Source organism: Pipistrellus kuhlii, unplaced genomic scaffold, assembly GCF_014108245.1.
Source record: "Pipistrellus kuhlii isolate mPipKuh1 unplaced genomic scaffold, mPipKuh1.p scaffold_m20_p_56, whole genome shotgun sequence".
Taxonomy (NCBI): domain Eukaryota; kingdom Metazoa; phylum Chordata; class Mammalia; order Chiroptera; family Vespertilionidae; genus Pipistrellus; species Pipistrellus kuhlii.
The window spans coordinates 217,861-236,409 of NW_023425558.1; the positions used below are offsets into that span (position 1 = coordinate 217,861).

Below are 18,549 nucleotides of genomic sequence, written 5' to 3' on the forward strand. Positions count from 1 at the left end.
CTGCGGAGCGGGGCGAGTGTGGGTCCCGGAGCGAGTGACCTGTGACCCCGGAAGTGGACCTCAGGGTCCCGGGGCTCTCCCGGACCGGAGCCGGGGAGCCGTCGCCTGCGTCTCCGGAGCACCCACCCCACGCCCACCTCTGGATGCCGCCGACGGGTGCCCGGCCCGTGCCCCGCGCCCGCTCGCCCGTTCGGCCTCTCGGAGCAGTTCTGGGTCGGGGGTGGGGGCCCAGACCCCGCCCCTGATGCGGCTCCCCCGCCGCGCCCTGGCCTGGCCCCGCTGACTGCCCCGGCCGGCCCCGCCCCCTGCCCGCAACCTCGCCCCGCGGACCCCTCTTCCCTGCGGGGGAGGCCATGGCGTGAGCGCGGCCAGCCCCGGGGCCTTCGGGCGCCAGGCGGGGCATGGGCCGGGGGCCGCCCCCATGAGGGTCCCAGAAGCGGGGCGCGCGCAGCAGTGGCGGGGCGATGGGGTCGCAGGTGTTACAGATACTGCGCCAGGGGGTGTGGGCCTCGCTCACCGGCGGTTGGTTCTTCGACCCGCACCAGAGCACCTTCTCCAACTGCTTCCACCTCTACGTCTGGATCTTCCTGCTCACCTTCCCCTTCCTGCTGTACATGGTGAGACCCCGCCGCCGCCTACCTGTAACTCCCGCCGCCCAGAGTGCGGGCAGCTGTCACCGAGGGTTGGCAGCCTGGCAGGGGTTCGGGACTGCGCCCTGGGTGCCGGGGTGCGGAGAGAGGAACCTCCGCAGAGTTTGGATCGCGTGGAGAAGGAGCCAATTCTTCCTTCGCTGGGCTGGGTGACCTTGAGCGCCTCATGTAATTTCTTGAGTTAGGAGGCAGGACCCCCGGCAAGGTGTCCCACTGGGTTCCCTGAGGGCTGGCGGAGCTGCTTGTGAGTTTGAGAGTCGCAGCCACACTGGGGGGGTCGGGCTGTTGAGAAGGGACCTGACCTGCTCCTGCCCACCCCTCCAGGTCCTGCCCCCCAGCTTGGTGGTGGCCGGCGTGTACTGCCTTGTGGTGGCCGTCATCTTCACCACCATCAAGACCGTGAACTACCGGCTGCACGCCATGTTCGACCAGGGCGAGATTGTGGAGAAGCGCAACTCTACCCTGGGGGAGCAGGAGGAGGAGGCTGCCCAGGGGGACAGCAACCCGCTCAGGTGGGCGGGGCGGGCGCAGGGCCTGAGCACTGGAGGGTGGAGGAGGGGCCCAGGGACCATTGGCTCCGGGAGTGGTCAGTGCAGCTCTGTGGTTGGCACTGGAATTGAGGGAGAGCCGGAGAAGTGACGGAGATGGCAGAGGAGGTGCGATGTGAAGAGAGAGGGGTAGCTCCTAGCTGACGCTCTGTCCCCCCCTCAGGGACCCTGGAGTGGAGATGACAGTGTTTCGGAAAGTGAGCTCCACGCCCCCAGTACGCTGTAGCTCCCAGCATTCCGTGTTTGGCTTCAACCAGGTCTCGGTGAGTGGTCCCGGCCTCCGGCCTCTGCTGCTCCTCTCCTGGGAGCCCTCCCCACCGTGGGTATGTCCTGAGCTTACTTCCTATCCTGTTCGCCCCTTCACTTCTTTTTCCATCTGCTCAGGAGTTGCTTCCCCGGATGGAGGACTCTGGGCCGCTCAGAGGTAGGGGGCTGCTGGTGGCGGTGGGGAAGGGGAGGGCAGGCAGCCGCCCTGGGCCCTGCTGATGCCTTCGGGCCTCGGTTGCAGACATCAAGGAGCTGGTGCGGGAGCAGGGCAGCAACAACGTGATCGTGACCTCAGCCGATCGGGAGATGCTCAGGCTAAGCTCCCAGGAGAAGCTGAGTGAGTGGGCCTGGTGTGAGTGGCTTGGGGGAAGACTGTCTGTCTTAGGGTCACCCCAGCTTTGCTTCCCTGGTGCTTTCTTTGTTCTGGGTGGGGCCTCCTCGGGGTTCTAGCCCTGCTGGGCTCTCAGAGAGAGCATGGGCCCTGGGTCCCTCAGCCGCCAGGTCCTTTGGCAATGTGTCCTTCACTCACCTCTGCCTTCCATCTGTTGACAGTTGGAGACCTTCCCCAGATGCCCTTGGGGGCTGCCCCAGACCCCTCTCTCCCCAGCACGGATTCTTCGGAGCGCTCTCCCCTGGCTGGAGGCGGAGCCGCCTGGAGCGGGAGCAGTGTCGCTGACACTCCTATGAGTCCCCTGCTGAAGGGGAGCCTCAGCCAGGAGCTGAGCAAGAGCTTCCTGACCCTGTCCCGGCCCGACCGGGCCCTGGTGAGGACCAGCAGCCGACGAGAACAGCACCGGGGCGTGGGGGGTTACCAGCCTCTGGACAGGCGGGGCTCAGGGGACCCCATGACCCAGAAAGCTGGCTCCTCGGACTCCTGCTTCAGTGGCACCGACAGGGAGACGCTGAGCAGCTTTAAGAGCGAGAAGACCAACTCAACCCACCTGGACAGCCCCCCTGGCGGGCACGCCCCCGAGGGCAGCGACACAGACCCGCCCTCCGAGGCGGAGCTGCCCGCCTCGCCGGACGCCGGGGTCCCCTCCGATGACACGCTGCGCTCCTTTGACACGGTCATAGGCGCGGGGACACCGCCCGGCCCAGCGGAGCCACTCCTGGTTGTGCGGCCCAAGGACCTGGCCCTGCTCCGGCCTAGCAAACGGCGGCCGCCTGCCCGGAGGCCCTCGCCGCCTGGCCACGCCCCTCGCAGGCCCCTGCTGGAAGGCGGGGGCTTCTTTGAAGACGAAGACAGCAGCGAGGGCAGTGAGCTGAGCCCGGCCTCCAGCCTCCGATCTCAGCGCCGCTACAGCACCGACAGCTCCTCCTCTTCCTGCTACTCCCCGGAGAGCTCCCGGGGCGCGGCGGGGGGTCCCCGGAAGCGCCGGGCCCCTCATGGGTCTGAGGAAGGGACCGCTGTGCCCCCCAAGCGGCCCTACGGGACCCAGCGGACGCCTAGTACTGCCAGCGCCAAAACACACGCCCGTGTGCTGAGCATGGATGGGGCGGGGGGTGACGTCTTGAGGGCCCCCCTGGCTGGCTCCAAGGCTGAGCTGGAGGCGCAGGCAGGGGTGGAGCTGGCTGCTGGGGAGCCCACTGTGCTGTCCGCTGAGGCCCACCGGGGACCTGCTGCCAACCAGCCTGGTTGGCGGGGGGAGCTGCAGGAGGAAGGCGCCGTGGGCGGAGGTGAGTGCCAGCTCCAGGCTGGGCGGGTGGGGAGCCGGCTAGAGGCCTGGGTTCGGGCAAGGGGCAGGCTGGAGTGGGCCCGGTCAGTCAGCTCAGCCTGTCTCAGGCAGCAGATGGGTGTGAGCTCAGCGCTTTGCCTGCCAAACCCCTCAGGGAAGCGGGGCTGTGAGGAGACGGGCAGGGACCTCGGCACCTTGCCCTTGGTGCTGCGGTTCGCACCTGAAACCTCTGCCCTGAGGACTCTCAGCAGCACATCGTCATCCTGGGCCCCCTGGGTCGCACTGTCCTTACTGACAGACGGGGACCTGGCTTGAGCGGTTGGCGGCCTCGCTGGGGCCCAGGGCCAGGGCACGGTTGGACTAGGCCTGACCTTCCCTCCAGGCAGGAGTGCCTGCCCACCCCAGCAGCTCTGTCTCAGCACTGTCCTTATGCTCGGGGTCTTTCCGGGCAGCAGCTGAGGAGGCCGGAAAGCGGGACCACGCGAGCAACGTGAGGCGGACCCAGGCGATCCGGAGGCGCCACAACGCGGGCAGTAACCCCACTCCTCCAGCGTCTGTCATGGGCTCGCCCCCGAGGTGAGTGCCTGCCCCCCAGTTGAGGGCGGTGGGCCGGGGCCAGTGGGCTCTAAGAGCTGCTGACCCATGCTGACCTGTCCGCAGCCTGCACGAGGCACAGCGGGTCCGGGCCTCCTCCCATTCCCGGGCGCTGACGCTGCCCTCCGCCCTGCACTTCGCTTCCTCGCTGCTGCTCACTCGGGCCGGCGCCAACGTGCACGAGGCCTGCACCTTTGACGACACCTCGGAGGGCGCCGTGCACTACTTCTACGATGAGAGCGGTGAGCCCTCGCGAGCCCGAGAGCCCTGCCGGCCCAGCCTCTGGCTCCGGCCGCCCAGTGCCCCCTCTTCCTCCTGCCGGGGTCTCGTCAGCCCCGCAGCAGTGCTCGCCGCGGGGACGTCCGCACCTCTGGCCTCTGCTGAGCGCCTTGCCTGCATCCCACCTGCGGCCTCTGAGGTGGGATGGTCTCCTGCCCAGCCTGCTGATGAGGAAGCTGAGGCGCAGCCTGCAGTCAGAGGCTGAGCCGGTGGTAGAATGGGATCCGCACCGGGTGCCCGAGTGCAGGCCCTCCCTCTGCTCTGTCCTCGGGCTGGGCAGGGGACACAGCAGAGTGCTCTCAAAGGCTGTGGTGTTCCCGTGGGTCGGGCCTTGGTGCTCCTGTCTCTGACATGTTGTCCAATGCCCTCACCCCTGCTCCAGGCGTGCGGCGTTCCTACACCTTCGGGCTGGCTGGAGGCGGCTACGAGAACCCCGTAGGGCAGCAGGGCGATCAGGCAGCCAATGGGACCTGGTGAGTCTCCCCAGTGTGGGCTGCCCTTTGGGACGTTTTCTCTCCCAGGCTGAACTGGAGGCCCAGGTGGGGGTGGCGGTGGCTCTGTGCGTCTCCCATGTCTCGGTTCGCTGGGTTGGGGAAGGGGCAGTGAAGGGCAGGCCTACAGGACCTATTGGGTCCTTGAGTCCATGATACCTTTAAGCAGGAGGCTTCCAGGGTCTTCCAGGAACCCAGGGCCTCCTGCCCCCTCTGGAGCCCCCGATTCTGTTCTTTTCCTGCTCTGAGCAGCCCCTCCAGTTATGGCCTGTGTTGGCCCCAACCCCGCCCAGTGCCAGCGGCCCTGACCCCATGGCTGTGGTTTCCACAGGGACCGCCACTCACATTCCTCCAGCTTCCACTCGGCTGACGTCCCCGAGGCGGCCGGCAGCCTGAACCTGCTGCAGCCGAGGCCCGTGGTGCTGCAGGGCATGCAGGTGCGCCGAGTGCCCCTGGAGATCCCAGAGGTGAGCGCCGTCGGACCGGCAGGGACCTGCGGAGGGCAGGGGGGAGACCACCAGGAGGGACGGGCTGAGGGAGAGCTCCGGAGCCTGCAGGTGTCTGTTCTGGGCTTGGGTGGCTGGCACAGGATTTGCCTGGATCTGAATAGTTCAGGGAGCTGCTTACTCAGCAGATGCAGCTGGAATATCTTCTTTTTCTTAATATGTTTTCACTGATTTCAGAGAGGAAAGGAGAGAGAGAGAGAGAGAGGGAGGGAGAGAGAAACACCAATGTTGAGAGAGAATCATTGATCAGCTGCCCCTGCAGGCCCCACACTGGGGATTGAGTCCACAACCCAGGCATATGCCCCGACCGGGAATCCAACCATGACCTCCTGGTTCATAGGTTGATGCTCAGCCATTGTGCCACGCCGGCTGGGCATGGAGTATCGTCTTAATCCTGGAGGGGCCCATAGTCAGTGGGGATGACAGTTGTTTGTGAATCCCTACAGAAGGGGCAGTTTAACTTACCAGACAGTAACTGCTGCTCCCTGACACATGGGGTAACTTGGGGCCAGTGTTCCTGCCTGTCATCTCAGCAGCCACAGGGCTCTCTTTACTCCTAAAAGTGTCCTGATTAGGACAGTAATTTGCAGGGTCAGCCAGAGCTGGAAGTACTAGGCATGCGTGGAACAGAGATTCGGAGGTTAGAGTGGTGATAGGAGAAGCACTCAGGCCTCTAACACCCAGGCCCATGGGCAGACCCTGGGCACCGGGCAGAAGCCCCAGTGCCTCTGTCTGAGGCACACATTCGCCTTCACTTCCACATGGGGCAGCTGCGCTGTCCTGCACGGCCGCCAGTCACCTCCAAGGGCGTGCAGTGTGTTCCTGCTCTCCGTTACATCCCAGGCCCAGCACGGAGCCAGGCCCAAGGCTGTGCCCCATAAGTACTTAGGGAATGAAGAACACAAATCAAAGAGGTTGTAGCAGTGACAGTGGCACCAGGTCTGTCCGAGCCAGTGTTCGGTGGGCGCCAGGGTGGCTAGTCAGAGTGAGCCCGATGCCTCTGTCTGGGAGATGAGCAGCACAGACACTGAGTCCTGAAGGACAAGGTGAACTTCATTGAGCCCAGGAAGAGGCAGGAGGTGCGGCCCGAGCGGAGAGGACAGACAGATGCGGGAATAGTCCTGGGCAGGCGGTGAGCCATGTCCTGGGAACCTGGGCCCATGAGGAGGCCCTTGCAGTGGAGAGTCGGGGCAGGGTACACGGCTGCTGGAAGGTGGGGACTTTCTGTGCTGGAGGGAATGGTCCACCAGTACAGTGTGCCTGGGGGGGGGAGGGGGGCGTGGGTAAGGGCGGGAGGGGGATGGACCGTGGAGAGGGCGTGGGGCTGATGGCCGCGGCTGTGGGGACTGCAGTTTGACCTGCTGGACCAGGACTCCCTGCACGAATCCCAGGAGCAGACACTGATGGAGGAGGCCCCGCCCCGAGCCCAGCACAGCTACAAGTACTGGCTTTTCCCCGGCCACTGGACGTCCGTGCGCTACGAGCGGCTGGCCCTGCTGGCCCTGCTGGACCGGTGAGAGCCCGCCGCTAGCCCCCCCTTCCAGACCTCGTGCATGTGGAGGCTGTCATGGCGTCAGAGAGCCTGCCTGCTGGGGCTCTGAGGGGCCCCGAAGACCAGTCTGCAGTGGGGTTTCTTTAGGTTCCCCTGGGCACAAAGGGATGGCCAGGCGGGTAATACTCTCTCTCCCAAAGCTCTGCTCAAACTCCTTTTCAGTCTATCGTGTCATTTATTTCTGTAGCACATTTGGCTAGATTGAGTCCTATTGCCTAAAAAAGCTGACAAACTATTTGTCACCCCATTTCTCGGGAAACTGAGGCCCAGAAAGTCCGATGACTTGTTGTCTGTGTGGACAGTTCGGCCTCGGACCCCCGTCCTGGCTTCCTGTGTACTGGGTCCCCCAGGCTCTGTGAGCAGCGTGTGCTGAGCACGGCCTGGGTCAGAGGGTGGCATGCCTTCGCTGGGGGTGGGCAGGTCCCACGAGTGGTGGCACCTGGAGCCCTCAGTCTCCAGAGGGGGCACAGATTGGGGCACAAGGTGGCTTCCTGGAGCAGGTGCAATCTGGCCACGCCCCTCAGAGGTCAGAGGTCAGAGGTCAGAGGATGAGCCTGGCCTGAGCTCAGGCCCAGACGGGGCCTCTGTGGTCAGGTCTGGCGCCCATTAGTGGTGAGGAGGTGTGTGACGGCCGCTGTCTCTCCAGGACCCGGGGGCCGCTGGAGAACGTCCTCGGTGTGGGCCTGAGCAGCCTGGTCGCCTTCCTAGGCTACCTGCTGCTGCTCAAGGGCTTCTTCACCGACATCTGGGTCTTCCAGTTCTGCCTGGTCATCGCCTCCTGCCAGTACTCCCTGCTGAAGGTCAGGCTCCTCCCCTCTCCCAGCCCTTCCCACGGCCTGTCCGAGGGCGGTGAGCAGCCAGAAGGCAAGGCGCCTACACCCCCTAAGCCAGCCCCATCTTACAAACGGGAGAACTGGGCTCTGCAGTTTAGGGTCCTTCCCTGTCACTCATAACAGCCCAGTGGTAGCCTCTGTCCCCCAAGGGTGCTGGCGCCCATGCAATGTGGCTCCCTCTCTTCCAGAGCGTCCAGCCTGACGCGGCGTCGCCCATGCACGTGAGTCCTGGAGGGGCAGCCTGTGCCAGGAGGCTGGGCCGGGCGGGGCGGGTTCGGCTAGCCCCAGTCCTCCGTCCTCCTGCCCCTCCCGGCCAGGCTTTCTGTCTTCGGTCCCGGGCCAGGCCTGGGCGCCTGAGTGTGCATGTACGTGCCTGGGTGTGCACATGCGTGCAGGGTGGTCGGTGGGAGGCCCCACTCCTCACAGGCCCGCTTCCCAGGGCCACAACTGGGTGATCGCATACAGCCGGCCGGTCTACTTCTGCATCTGCTGCCTGCTCATCTGGCTGCTGGACGCCCTCGGCTCGGCCCAGCCCTTCCCGCCCGTCTCGCTCTACGGCCTCACGCTCTTCTCCGCCTCCTTCTTCTTCTGTGCCCGCGACGTGGCCACTGGTGAGCCTGGGCAGGGCTGCAGGGGTGCGGGGAGCACAGCCTCAGGTGGGCCTAGGCCAGCCCCCAGGCTGACCGGGTCCTCCCTCGCCCTCCCACCAGTGTTTACCCTGTGCTTCCCCTTCGTCTTTCTCCTGGGCCTCCTGCCCCAAGTCAACACCTGCCTCATGTACCTGCTGGAGCAGATAGACATGCACGGCTTCGGGGGCACAGGTACGTGCCCGCAGGGGGCTGGGAGGCTGGGAGCGGGGGGGGGGGCCCAGGAGGCACCATGGACTTGAAGAGCTGTTTGTTCCTCTCCTCCCCAAGCAAGTGGTTTAAACCCCCAAATGCCAGGAGCTCTGGAGGCCTCTCAGGGCTGGGGGACAGAGAGGGGCTAGGGATGGGGTCCCCGGAGGCTGGCCTCTGGGAGGTGAGGGGAGCGGGGCAGTGAGGTGGGGCCGGCGGGCGGGAGCAGGGCTTCAGCTGCCGTTTCCTCCCTCGCAGCCGCCACCAGCCCGCTCACCGCGGTCTTCAGCCTCTCCCGCAGCCTGCTGGCGGCCGCGCTGCTCTACGGCTTCTGCCTCGGGGCCATCAAGGTAGCGGTGACGGGCGGGCGCGCTGAGGCCCAGGGGCTGCCGGGACGGGCTGTGTATCGGGCTCAGCTCAGCAATGGCTCCCCCCGGGGGTGGCGCCCCCCTCACCTCCCGCCCCGGCCGGCATGCCTTCTCTCCCCAGACTCCTTGGCCAGAGCAGCACGTCCCGGTCCTGTTCTCCGTCTTCTGCGGCCTCCTGGTGGCCCTGTCCTACCACCTGAGCCGGCAGAGCAGCGACCCCACCGTGCTCTGGTGGGTGCCTGCGTGTGCCAGTCTGTGCACACGTGTGTTCGTATGTGTGTCTGCATGGCAAGGGTTGGGGGGCGGTCTGTGGGGCTGTGCATGTGCCTGTCACCTCCTGACCTTGGGGCTGTGGGAGGAGGGGGCTCTCTCCAGACCTGGTACCTGATTCTTCTCACCGCCCCCCAGGTCCCTGATCCGGAGCAAGCTCTTCCCCGAGCTGGAGGAGCGGAGCTTGGAGACAGCCCGGGCCGAGCCCCCAGACCCCCTGCCAGACAAGATGCGCCAGTCCGTGGTGAGGCCGAGGGCGGGCCTCTGGTCCTGGGAGGGCGCTGAGAGAGGTGTTGTCAGCCACTGGGCGGCGGGCACCCAAGCTGGTTTCTCCTGGCCCCGCAGCGCGAGGTCCTGCACTCCGACCTGGTGATGTGTGTGGTGATCGCTGTGCTCACCTTCGCCATCAGCGCCAGCACCGTCTTCATTGCCCTGAAGGTCTGTGTGGCGAGCCCCCCCCCCGGTGCTTGCGGGAGCCCGCTTACCTGAGGCCCCTGCCCAGTCTGTGCCCAAGGCCCCCTGTGCCCCTCGCCCCCCCCGTGGCTGAGCCTCTGGCCTCTCTTGCAGTCCGTGCTGGGGTTCGTGCTGTACGCACTGGCCGGGGCCGTGGGCTTCTTCACACATTACCTGCTGCCGCAGCTCCGCAAGCAGCTGCCCTGGTTCTGCCTGTCGCAGCCTGTGCTGAAGCCGCTGGAGTACAGCCAGTACGAAGTGCGCGGTGAGTGCCGGGACCCTCCACCACCGCCTGCCCTGACTTCCTGGCTGATCCATGTGGTCCTCTCGGCTCAGAGTGCCAGCAGGGGGCAGCCTCCTCCTGGGCTGCCCTCTGCTTCACGGCCCTCACTGCCCTCTCCTGCCGCTGGGCCCGCTTGGCCCCTGCTTGGCCCGCTGTGCCCTCCCTGCCTGCTCTGCCCTCTGCTGCTCACCCTGCTCTCCGAGGAGAGGGGAGAAGTCCGGGCCTTGCAGAGCTCCCTTGTCCAGAATCGCCGGCTGTTACCGGCGGACTGAATCTGCCCGGTGCACGTTGTCACCGGGCGGGGCAGTCTGGTCTACAGAGGTCCACGGGCCTTGTTTTTATAAAACGATGGCAGATTTCGCCCCTGGGCCAGCTTTTCCATGTGGCTATCATTAGCTCGAGCTGAGCCCTTCAGAGGGGCCCTAGAGCTCAGGTCACTGTGTACCTGGCCTCACCCACCGCCTGGGTGGCAGCAGCATCTGGGCAGCCCTTGTCAGGCCTTGGAGCACCGCCCTGGCCCCTCAGTGCGCCCTGCCCAGTCCCCGCACCTCTGTGTGCTGCAGAGATCACCGCCTCCCACAGTCTCTGGGCCCGGAACCCTGCGCCCAGGTCTGCCCTCCCCCTGGTTCCTCCGAGGCACGCCTGCCCGGCTCTGGGGTGGGAGGGTGGAGGGCAGGGCTGACAAAGGCGCCTCGTGTTGCAGGCGCCGCCCAGGTGATGTGGTTCGAGAAGCTGTACGCCGGCCTGCAGTGCGTGGAGAAGTACCTCCTGTACCCCGCCGTGGTGCTCAACGCCCTCACCGTGGACGCCCACACGGTGGTCAGCCACCCGGACAAGTTCTGCCTCTAGTGAGGACCGCCCACCCGCCCGCTGCTCTGGACTGGGCCAGAGGAAACGGGCCTGCTCTGCCCGCAGGCGAAGGGAGGACCCAGCCCCTCCCTCCCTGCCCCGGAGCAGTTGCCTCCTGGAAAGCAGTGTGTCTCCCAGATAGGTCTAAGGAGGGGGACCCTGAGAGGGCAGAGACCAAGTGTCATGGGCCCAAAGAGCAGGGCCAGCCCAGAGAGCCCAGACAGCCCAGCCACTGTCCCCTGAGCGCCCCTCTCCACCCCCCCCCCCCCCCCCCCCACCCCGCCAGGCAACTGACACAGTGCCTGCCCCTCCCCCGTAGCTGCCGGGCGCTGCTGATGACCGTGGCCGGGCTGAAGTTGCTGCGCTCGGCCTTCTGCTGTCCACCCCAGCAGTACCTGACCCTGGCCTTCACCGTCTTGCTCTTCCACTTCGACTACCCGCGCCTCTCCCAGGGCTTTCTGCTCGACTACTTCCTCATGTCCCTGCTGTGCAGCAAGGTGAGCCGCACGGGGCTCCGGGCGGGGTGGGCAGCCGAGCTGTGCCTCGGTGCGGGCTGGAGGTGACTCCTCAGGCCTGCGCCCCTCTAGCTGCCGTCCCACTCACCGCTGTGGCCTTCCGGCAGCTTCTAGAGGGGCCAAGAGGAAGGTGTGGTCTAACAGGGTAAGTGATTTGCTTCAGGTCCCCGAGAGATTGGTGGCCAGCTATTTTTTGTGTTTATTTACACACACACACAGATATATTTATTTGATTTTTGAGAGAAAGGGAGAGGGGTAGAAAGAGTAGCGTCAACTGGCTGCACACCCCACACTAGGGATCGAGCCTGCAACCTGGGCATGTGCCCTGACTGGGAATTGAACCCAAGACCTCATGGTCCATAGATCAATGCTCCACCACGGAGCCACACTGGCTGGGCCCCACCCACATGTGAATCCCGGTCTTCCTCTGAATGACGATACCTCTCCACCCGTCTTGTAAGCAGTAGATGGGTCTTGGCCTTGTTCTCGGACACCGACCTCTGAGCTCTGCCCCTTGGCAGCAACAGCCCTGGAGCCCAGTTAAGAGCTGAGTTGCAGCCCTAGCAGGTTTGGCTCAGTGGATAGAGCGTCAGCCTGCGGACTGAAGAGTCCCGGCCAGGGGCACAGGCCAGGGGCACAGGCCCAGTGGGGGGTGTGCAGGAGGCAGCCGATCAATGATTCTCTCTCATCATTGATGTTTCTGTCTCTCTATTTCTCTCCTTCTCTAAAATCAATAAAAATATTTTAAAGAAGAACTAAAACAACAACAAACCCTCTCTGAGTTGGGCTCACAGTGAACAAACCACTGGTCCTGGCTCTGCCCTGGGTCCTGCCGTCGTGCGGCTGCGTGGGCCCAAGCCTCTTGCTCGCTGGGCCTTCTGGCCTGGTCTGGTCTGGCCCATGGTGACAGGGAGCCAGCCGTCTCCTCTGAGCGCAGCGCCTGTGACTGTGTCTTGACTTTGGTCCCATAGTCGAGGCCAGCCTCCTCACTGACAGGGATGGCCTGAGCCAGTCCTGTTCCGCGCTCCGTCCTCTGAACCTCAGCTTCCGGCTGTGAAGGGAGTCTGCAATGGAAAGCTCTCGAGTGGCTGAATGAATTAAGTGCCCCTCAGTGTGGTTGCTAATGGTAACAAGGGCTTTGAGCCAGGTCCAGAGAGAGGGCTGGGAGTGAACTTGAGCTTGACTCCCATGTGGGCAGCCAGTGGGGTGCGCCAAGGCTCTGAGTGGGCACTTGGTAGACCCCACTCTGTGAGTGACCTCATGTCTTTGACCTTCTCCCTCTGACCCTGCAGCTGTGGGACCTGCTGTACAAGCTGCGCTTTGTGCTGACCTACATCGCGCCCTGGCAGATCACCTGGGGCTCGGCTTTCCACGCTTTCGCCCAGCCCTTCGCCGTGCCACGTACCCGGCCTACGCCCGCTCCTGGTGGGGGTGCAGAGAGGACCGTGGCTCGGGATGGGGTGCCCGGGATGGATTGGCGGGTTGAAGGGGGTGAGGGGGCGGGAGGGTCCAACGTCCTGGCCGCCTCCTTGACTCGTCGCGCCCAGACTCGGCCATGCTGTTCGTCCAGGCCCTGCTCTCGGCGCTCTTCTCCACGCCCCTCAACCCCCTGCTGGGCAGCGCCGTCTTCATCATGTCCTACGCGCGGCCCCTCAAGTTCTGGGAGCGCGACTACAAGTGAGTCTGGGGGAGACGGCACCTCATCCCAAGGGCCCGGAGGCGGGCTGCTGCCTGAGGCAGGGTGGGGGCAGCTGGGGCCCTGCGGCGGGCGGGGTGCCAGGCAGAGTGGGCTTCAGGTGGGTGGTCCGATGAGGGCAAAACCCAGGCCTCGGGCCCACTCCCTGGGCTTCTTGGCGCGTGGTCCGGGGTGAGTCCTCTGCCCTGAGTCTCGGCCTCCTCCTAAGTGACGGTGCCGCTGGCATGGGCCCGGGCGTGGGGTGGTCAGCGGGACGTGAGGGGGCCGGCGGGACTGCCACCTGAGGTCACCGTGTTGTCCCTCTCCTCAAACAGCACTAAACGCGTGGATCATTCCAACACCCGCCTGGTCACCCAGCTGGACCGGAACCCCGGTGCGTACAGCCACCCGGGGCTTTCCGGTGGGTCTCCTGAGGAGGAGCCTCGCTTACTTGTCACCTTGTCCACTTCCTGTCTGTGCTGGGTCCCAGGCGCCGATGACAACAACCTCAACTCCATCTTCTACGAGCACCTGACGCGCTCGCTGCAGCACACGCTGTGCGGGGACCTGGTGCTGGGCCGCTGGGGCAACTACGGCCCCGGGGACTGCTTCGTGCTGGCCTCCGACTACCTCAACGCCCTGGTGCACCTCATCGAGGTCGGCAACGGCCTCGTCACCTTCCAGCTGCGCGGCCTGGAGTTCCGGGGTGAGCTGCTGTGTCACAGTGTGTGCAGGCTGGTGCCAGTCAGCTCTGCCGTTTTCCGGGTGACCTTGAGCAAGGCACTCTTCCTTCCTGGCTTTGCCGGGCTGGGCAGTGGGTGGCAGGGTCTCCTTTGGCCACGGCTGTCCCTGCCGGGCCTTTGGGGCTGATGTGACTGAGCGGGCTGCGTGGCGAAGGCTTGGGCCTGGAGCTCTGCGTTCTCCCGCCAGTGCCTGCTGGCCTGCCCCGTGGCCGTGGCCGTGGCCGTGGCCGTGGCCCAGGCTGGGTGCCACACATCGCGCCGCGGGTGAACTAGCTTCTTCCCCACAGAGAGACGCACACACTGGATACCCGCTTCAAAGCGGCCGCAGATGGTGCACAGGCATCTAAGCTCGTCACCCTGAGCAAAGCCCCTTCCTTCTCTGTGAGCGTCAGTGTCTCTGAGAGGGACCAGAGCCCGCGCCCTCCCCTGCCGCCCATGTGCCCCTGGAGTCAGCTCACGCACACAGCACCCCGCTGGGAGGGTGACTGCCACCCCTGTGCACTCGCTGGGAGGAGGGCCTGGGGTCCTCTGAACGGGCGCTCCCCGCAGGCACGTACTGCCAGCAGCGCGAGGTGGAGGCCATCACCGAGGGCGTGGAGGAGGACGAGGGCTGCTGCTGCTGCGAGCCCGGCCACCTGCCGCGGGTCCTGTCCTTCAACGCCGCCTTCGGGCAGCGCTGGCTGGCCTGGGAGGTGACAGCCAGCAAGTACGTGCTGGAGGGCTACAGCATCAGCGACAACAACGCCGCCTCCATGCTGCAGGTCTTCGACCTCCGCAAGATCCTCATCACCTACTACGTGAAGGTACGGCCGCTCCGCCGGGCACCCCACCCGCTCCCGTGTGGGGCCTGTTGTGCCCGCGGGAAGCAGAGGCCTCCCGGGCTGTGCAGGCTGGGTGCCCGCCTCAGCACTGCTTCAGAAGGCTGGCCGGGGGCAGTAGCACGGAGGCCGGTGGGCAGCCCTTACTGTGCCAGGCCCGCCCCTCCCGCATTTTCTGGTGCTTGGAGGCTTATGGGCCCAGCCTGCGGAGATGGTCAGCCAGGAACTGGTCTGCCTGGAGCCCAAAGTGACCTCATAGCCATGCTGCCCGCTCACGCCTTAGGCTGCTGGTAGCCTTCCTCGGGTGCAGGGGCAGCCAGCCCTCTCCAGCCTGCCCCCTCCTCCCTCAGCCCCAGGGAAACGGTGCTGCTTCCGTTCCCGCCGCCATGACTGAGCTGAGGGGCCCCTCAGCGTGGCTCCTCCGTTGGCCCAGCAGGCTCTCAGGGGTCCGGCGGGCCCTGACTGGGCGCAGGATGGTTTGTTTCTGGGGGTAGGTCCTGTGGCTGTCATGCACTGGCCTGTGGGCAGCCCCACTCACTCAGCCCGCCTTCCCAGCTTCTGGGGCCTGGGCCCCATGGCATCATGGGATTGAAGGTCCTGGGATCCCACCTCACCTCAGTCACCCTGCTGTGTGAATGTAGGCAGGTCTGCGGTTTGTCCGAGCCTCCGTCTCCCTCACACATGGGGCATCTTCTGAAGCAAGCGTTTGCCACGGTGCAGGGCCCTCCCAGGCCGCGCTAAGGAGGGGTGCTTGCGTGGCCCAGGGGAGAGCAGATTTGCCTGTGGCTCAGGAGGTTGAGCCCTGCTCAGCGTCCGGGAGAAGCCCCTGTCCCCGGGCTCTCCCGCAGCAGCGCCCGCCCAGGCCCAGGCACTGCCGGGCACGGGCCCCGCCCTGACGCCGGGCCTCCTCTCAGAGCATCATCTACTACGTGAGCCGCTCGCCCAAGCTGGAGGCGTGGCTGAGCCACGAGGGCATCGCGGCGGCGCTGCGGCCCGTCCGGGCGCCCGGCTACGCCGACTCGGACCCCACCTTCTCCCTGAGCGTGGACGAGGACTACGACCTGCGCCTCTCGGGCCTCTCGCTGCCCTCCTTCTGCGCCGTGCACCTGGAGTGGATCCAGTACTGCGCCTCCCGGCGCAGCCAGGTCTGTCCCCGCTCCCCGGGGCCGTCTCCTCACCCTCAGCCCCACCCAACCCACGTCCCGTCCCAGGTCTGAGCTGGGCTCGGGGGATGGGGGTCCTTGTGCCACAGCCCGTGGATCAGGATTGGAACTCGCCGCTGGTCACTCTGTGCTTCGGCCTCTGCGTGCTGGGCCGCCGGGCCCTGGGGACCGCCTCGCACAGCATGTCTGCCAGGTGAGTGCCCCGTCCGGGGGCCTGTCACCCCTCCACCCACCCACGGAGAGTTCCAGGCCAGAGGCCAGCAGGAGGCTCCTCTGGTCTTCCTTCAGTGCGGCTCTCTAGTGGGCAAGGCACCCCCTAGTCGTGACCTGTGCTCCTCACCTCCCTGGGAGGGACTGGGCAGAAACTGACCTTGTCCAGACGAGGAAACTGAGGCCCAGAATGACGAACGGCCTCAGCTTAGACCGCTGCCCATGGAGCCGGAGCTGGGCAGCCCAGGCTCACCTCGGCCCTCCCCAGCCTGGAGCCGGAGCTGGGCAGCCCAGGCTCACCTCGCCCCTCCCCAGCCTGGAGCCGGAGCTGGGCAGCCCAGGCTCACCTCTGCTCCTCCCCAGCCTGGAGCCGGAGCTGGGCAGCCCAGGCTCACCTCTGCTCCTCCCCAGCCTGGAGCCCTTCCTGTACGGCCTGCACGCCCTCTTCAAGGGTGACTTCCGCATCACCTCCCCGCGGGACGAGTGGGTCTTCGCCGACATGGACCTGCTGCACCGCGTGGTGGCCCCCGGGGTCCGCATGGCCCTCAAGCTCCACCAGGTGGGAGGGGCGGCCCGAGCAGAGGGGCGGGGGGCTGCAGCCGCTCAGGCTGGCCCTGACCCGCCCCCTGCTCCTCCCGCAGGACCACTTCACGTCCCCGGACGAGTACGAGGAGCCCGCCGCCCTGTACGACGCCATCGCCGCCAACGAGGAGCGGCTGGTCATCTCGCACGAGGGCGACCCGGCCTGGCGCAGCGCCATCCTGAGCAACACGCCCTCGCTGCTGGCACTGCGCCACGTGCTGGACGACGCCTCCGACGAGTACAAGATCATCATGCTCAACCGGCGCCACCTCAGCTTCCGCGTCATCAAGGTGGGTTACCGCCCCGGCCCTGCCTGGCCTGTCCCACCACAGCCCCACAACCCTGTCCCCCTGCAGCCCCCTGACCCCGTCCCCCCGCAGCCCCCTGGCCTGCCCTGTCCCCCCGCAGCCCCCTGGGCCCTGTCGACCCCGTCCCCCTGCAGCCCCCTGGCCTGCCCTGTCCCCCCACAGCCCCCTGGCCTGCCCTGTCCCCCCGCAGCCCCCTGACCCTGTCTCCCGCAGCCCCCCGGCCCCGTCCCCCGCAGCCCTGACCCTGCGTTGTTCCGCAGGTGAACCGGGAGTGCGTGCGCGGCCTGTGGGCCGGGCAGCAGCAGGAGCTGGTGTTCCTGCGCAACCGCAACCCGGAGCGCGGCAGCATCCAGAACGCCAAGCAGGCGCTCCGCAACATGATCAACTCCTCCTGTGACCAGCCTCTCGGCTACCCCATCTACGTGTCGCCCCTCACCACCTCCCTGGCGGGCAGCCACCCCCAGCTGCGGGCGCTGTGGGGGGGCCCCGTCAGCCTGGGCGCCATTGCCCGCTGGCTTCTGCAGAGCTGGGAAAGGTGAGCCCTCGCTGCCCCTCCACCTCCCACCCCCGCCCCCGCCTGGGGGCTGGTTCACCGGCAGGAAGCTGAGGCTCGGAGAGATGAAGCCACTTCCTCCAGGGTCTCGGGGAGGAAGTGCTGGAGCCAGGATGGAGCCAAGAGCTGACCCCTTCCCAGAGCTGACTTGGCTCCACCCCAGCCCCCAGCCGAAGCTGGCCTTTAGCCTGCGAGCCGTGGGGAATGCCTTCCTGACAGATCCGGGAGAGCAGACGGCACCCCAGGGCTCAGGAATGTCAGAGGCTTGTCCCGAACTGAGCACTTCCGTTTGTGAGGTCTCTGGCCTTTCCACCAACCTCTTCGCCTCCCCCCAGGCTTCACAAGGGCTGCGGTGCCGGCTGCAATAGTGGCGGGAACGTAGACGACTCAGACTGTGGCGGAGGCGGCGGCCTGACTGCCCTCAGCAATAACCCCCCCTTGGCGCACCCCACGCCCGAGAACACGGCAGGTGAGCCCGAGGCCAGGCCGAGCCAGTGAGCGAGGGGCCGGGCCGGCCTGGCTGAGTCTCTGCCCTCTTATCTGTCTTCCACAGGCAGTGGCGACCAGCTCCTCCCGCCAGGCGCTGGCTGGGGCCCGAGGCCCTCCCTTAGCAGTTCTGGTGATGGCCGCCCCCCTCCTCTGCTGCAGTGGCCACCCCCTCGGCTCCCTGGACAGCCCCCCGCTTCACCTGCCCCCACTGAGGGTCCCCGGCCCTCAAGGCCCCCTGGCCCTGGTCTCCTCTATTCCGAAGGTCCCAGTGGGAAGTGGAGCTTGGGGGGTCGGAAGGGGCTAGGGGGACCCGAGGGGGAGCCAGCCTCAGGGAGCCCCAAAGAAGGCACCCCCAAGTCTCAGGTAAGGATCCTGTGGGAGGACTGGGTTCTGGGCAGCTCCGGTTTCTTCTACCAACCTGTCTGCCCTCCCCCAGGCGCCCCTAGACCTCAGCTTCAGCCTGGACATCAGCACCGACGCCTCACCCCCCAGAGCAGCCCGGGACGTCCCCTGCTTGGACAGCAGTGCTCCCGAGGGCGGCACACCCCCGGGAGCCCCGGGAGCCTGGCCTGCCGCCTCCGAGGAGCGGGAGAGCCCCGCCGCCCAGCCCCTGCTGGACCATCAGTACTGAGCGCCCGCGCTGGATCCCGCCGGACGCAGTCACCTGGACCATGGCCTCGGCCTCCGCTGGACCACAGGACCAAGGGTTTTGGCTTCCGTCCACGGCTGAACCTGACCTCTGGTCGCCTTAGCCAGAGCGCCAGACTAAGTGGCCCAGAACTCTCACCCTGACCCCTGACTCTCAACCCGAGTCCAGGGCCTGGACTCCCAAACTGAGGCAGGAGCCTCCCAGCCGGGCCCAGAGCCAAACCCATGGGCTGGTCCCGCTTCAGCCTGCGGCCAGGACTGGGCCTCTGGCCGCACTGCCTGCAGGGCCGGGACCGGGCTGAGTGTGGGAAGGGTGGTTTCTGTTCCTTTTTTTCTTCCGTGCTTCGGAGACACCAGAATTAATAACACTATTTTTGATTTTGGTTGGTG

The 18,549-nt window shown here is 66.3% G+C and overlaps 1 protein-coding gene across 9 annotated transcripts; it reads left to right on the forward strand.

Moving 5' to 3' along the window:
- Positions 1–10: 10 nt before the first annotated feature.
- LOC118706861 (pecanex-like protein 3) lies at positions 11–18,542 on the forward strand. Of its 9 annotated transcripts, none has more exons than XM_036416499.1 (35): positions 11–617; positions 975–1,162; positions 1,362–1,461; positions 1,583–1,622; positions 1,707–1,802; positions 2,018–3,142; positions 3,594–3,717; positions 3,802–3,977; positions 4,397–4,487; positions 4,837–4,972; positions 6,364–6,524; positions 7,210–7,363; positions 7,585–7,617; positions 7,836–8,007; positions 8,107–8,217; positions 8,491–8,582; positions 8,722–8,831; positions 9,009–9,114; positions 9,216–9,308; positions 9,438–9,588; positions 10,310–10,454; positions 10,775–10,952; positions 12,263–12,371; positions 12,518–12,647; positions 12,981–13,039; positions 13,136–13,351; positions 13,938–14,191; positions 15,121–15,351; positions 15,459–15,562; positions 15,991–16,138; positions 16,221–16,451; positions 16,730–17,004; positions 17,358–17,491; positions 17,576–17,874; positions 17,948–18,542. In XM_036416499.1, the coding sequence occupies exons 1-35, from the start codon at positions 465–467 to the stop codon at positions 18,140–18,142; spliced, it is 6,120 nt and encodes a 2,039-aa protein (XP_036272392.1). In that variant the 5' UTR covers positions 11–464; the 3' UTR covers positions 18,143–18,542. The 9 variants fall into 9 exon arrangements, with proteins under 9 accessions (XP_036272392.1, XP_036272397.1, XP_045429683.1 ...); XM_036416504.1 differs by having other exon boundaries at positions 6,403–6,524; XM_045573727.1 differs by having other exon boundaries at positions 3,594–3,716; positions 3,798–3,977.
- The last annotated feature ends 7 nt before the right edge of the window (positions 18,543–18,549 follow it).